General features: G+C 47.3%; 1 protein-coding gene across 1 annotated transcript; it reads left to right on the top strand.

Annotated features, from left to right (window-relative positions):
- Positions 1-193: 193 nt before the first annotated feature.
- Positions 194-2,483, top strand: LOC106811791 (FERM domain-containing protein 4B-like). The gene is made up of 4 exons (XM_014815515.1): positions 194-330; positions 726-876; positions 1,193-1,332; positions 2,400-2,483. Exons 1-4 carry the CDS (start codon positions 283-285, stop codon positions 2,481-2,483), a joined length of 423 nt encoding a protein of 140 aa, XP_014671001.1. The 5' UTR covers positions 194-282.
- Positions 2,484-2,672: the final 189 nt, after the last annotated feature.

Below are 2,672 nucleotides of genomic sequence, written 5' to 3'. Positions count from 1 at the left end.
AGAGACGAAGAGAGAGAGGGAGACGGAGATAGAGAGAGGAAGAGATAGAGAGAGGGAGAGAGGGAGAGAGAGAGACGAAGAGAGAGAGGGAGAAAAAGAGTAAGCTATCATCATCATCATTATCATCATCGTCGTCATCAACATCATCATCATCGTCATCATCTTCATCTTCTTCTCTCTATACATAGCGCCTCTTCGAGCAGACGATCTTTCGGATCCAGCAGCGTCAACGTCCACGTCTGGTTCGCTCTCACTGCTAGCCTCACGAAATGCATCTGGTCCATGGCTATCAGTCAACACCAGTTCTACCTGGACCGCAGACACACGAAGGTAAGACAAGTGTATCATCACCACTGCCGCACGAGGTGAGGGTGACAAGAGTGAAGGTGAGGGTAAGAGTGAGGGTAAGAGTAAGAATGAGGGTGAGGGTGAGGATAAATATAAAGGCAGGAGTACGAGTGAGTGTAAGGATGAGCGTGAGGGAAAGGGTGCGATAGTGTGGTATTTACAATGAAATATTCTGTAAAGTGCGTCGCAACAATTTTAGGCACTACTTCAATTAGCGAACACCTTTCAACGAAATATTTTCCAACCGGGCGATATAAAGATACATAAAAATAATTATTGACACGCTAAAAAAGTCTTATTCGAAAACAACATATTTGCCAAGCTTTCTTTGCTCCATTGAAGATAATTACTGACGTATAGGTGGCGCTGTTTTGCAGCAGACGATGCGGTCGATGGACGACATTGCTGCCTCCTTGTGTCAGCAGCCCGTCAGCGCGCCTACACCGGAACCGGATGTCAAGAGCCCGCCGGGGGTCACTCCCAGCAGCAGCACCAGCACCCTGACATCCATGCCGTCGTCCACCCAGGGTATATATATATATATACCCTGGCTGAAAAAATATATATAGCGGTTTGACTAACATAAAACACGAATCACGAGACTGACTTAAAAACCGACTGTTAAATCCCGAGGTAACCCCCTAACTACTACATCGTGCACTAGCCGTTCATCATCTGTCAATTTCGTTATAATTATCGTGTGCATATTATCAAGAGCTAATAATACTATCAAGAGGTATTATTAGCTCTTGATATTATGTATATATCGTCTGCTCGTTCACAATTCCTGTGACGCGTGGCGCCATCGCGCGGCAGTAATCGTAGTTCTTTCCGTCGTCACTAGTTTGCGACACGGAGGAGACACTGGCGGCGCTGCAGGAGCAGCTGAAGGCCCTGAAGACGCTGAAGGAGAAGAAGGAGAACATGCAGAGCAAGCTGACGAAGAAGACGGACGAACTGATGAAGCTCTGTCTGCAGGAAGCTGTGAGTACTCGCGCACACCGCATCCTCCCCTTCAGACGACGTCGCCGCTTTATCGCCGCGTTTTATCGTCTCGCAAATATGTACGAATTAAGTGCCGCCGGTACTTACATCCCCCCACCACCCCTCGTTCTGGTACTCACCCCCTCACACACACACACGCGCGCACGCACACGCACACACACACACGCGCGCACGCACGCACACACACACACACGCGCGCGCGCACACACACACAACAGTTTCATAACTCTGGTACTCATTCAATCCGCTCACCTCTCCCCCCCGGTTCTCATAACCCGGTTCTCCTCCCCCTGGTACAACTGTGTTTCGCCGAGAGACTCAGCTAGAGATGAGCTGCTATAAGCTTGCACAATAGGAGAAGACCTCAGCACACGAATGCTACCCATGGGGGGAGGATGGGGAGGAGGAGGGGGAGGAGAGGAAGAGGAAGGGGGAGGTCCGTGATGTCGAGATAGCGTGTCGTTGATGAAGCAGTCTAACCGACTGACCCAATATCGTCTGCATGACGACGACAGACGCGCACGCGCGCGTGAAACGATGCTCTCTTGTCAGGTTTAGCGCGCTTTCGCGAAAGTTCTACGGTAAATAATAAAATTTGTGTACACTGGCAAGGTTTTGTATCGCAAGACTCGTCTAAAAGTTAAGTTTGCCCCAACCATAGAATATTTGCTTTCTCCAACCATAAAATGGTGGTTCCCCTTAACTAGAGAATGGCAGCATGTCCTGACTATAGAATGGTAGCCTTCTATAATTATAGAGTGGTATCTTGTCCTAAATAGAGATTTGTAGCTTTCCCTAACTACAGAATGGTACCTTGCCATAACTATAGTAGTGTAGCATGTTATTATTTCGCGTTCTACGATATGTCTATTTAGTTATCTGCATGTGAGATAGAGCGGATTAACGGTGCAGCTGCATGCCTGCAAAGCCTCGGCCCAAATTCAGAAAGAAAATTAGTCTTAACATTATTTTTATTTTACGATGTTTTTGACAACGAACCTTTCGTCTGTAGCAACCCTGACTACAATGACTATTTTTCGCTTCAGATTCTACGTCGACAGCATATCGAGACTGCGGGACAGTCAAACTATCGAACTATACTACCTCCAAGCAAAGGCGCTCGTCTGTAAGGTAGGCAGGTTCCACACGTGTCTTCATAAAGAACTGCTTCTGACATTCCGCTTACTCAACATGTTCTGTTTGCATCTACGACAAATACGACATACGCATATACGCTCTCCTATGACACTATTTGTCATAGGACGAGAATTACAGCTGAAATTCACTGCTTGCGTTCATAATAGCGCTCCTAAACTCCT

This window comes from Priapulus caudatus, unplaced genomic scaffold (assembly GCF_000485595.1).
Source record: "Priapulus caudatus unplaced genomic scaffold, Priapulus_caudatus-5.0.1 Scaffold20, whole genome shotgun sequence".
Taxonomy (NCBI): domain Eukaryota; kingdom Metazoa; phylum Priapulida; class Priapulimorpha; order Priapulimorphida; family Priapulidae; genus Priapulus; species Priapulus caudatus.
The sequence above is the reverse complement of the archived record's forward strand: the minus strand, read 5'-3'. Positions and strand labels throughout refer to the sequence as shown.

Bases quoted from the DNA above. Each gene is read 5' to 3' on its own strand.
- LOC106811791 (XM_014815515.1), top strand. From the start codon at position 283: ATGGCTATCAGTCAACACCAGTTCTACCTGGACCGCAGACACACGAAG. The intron at 331-725 runs GTAAGACAAGTG...GCTGTTTTGCAG, and splicing joins TGGACCGCAGACACACGAAG to CAGACGATGCGGTCGATGGA. The intron at 877-1,192 runs GTATATATATAT...CGTCGTCACTAG, and splicing joins CATGCCGTCGTCCACCCAGG to TTTGCGACACGGAGGAGACA.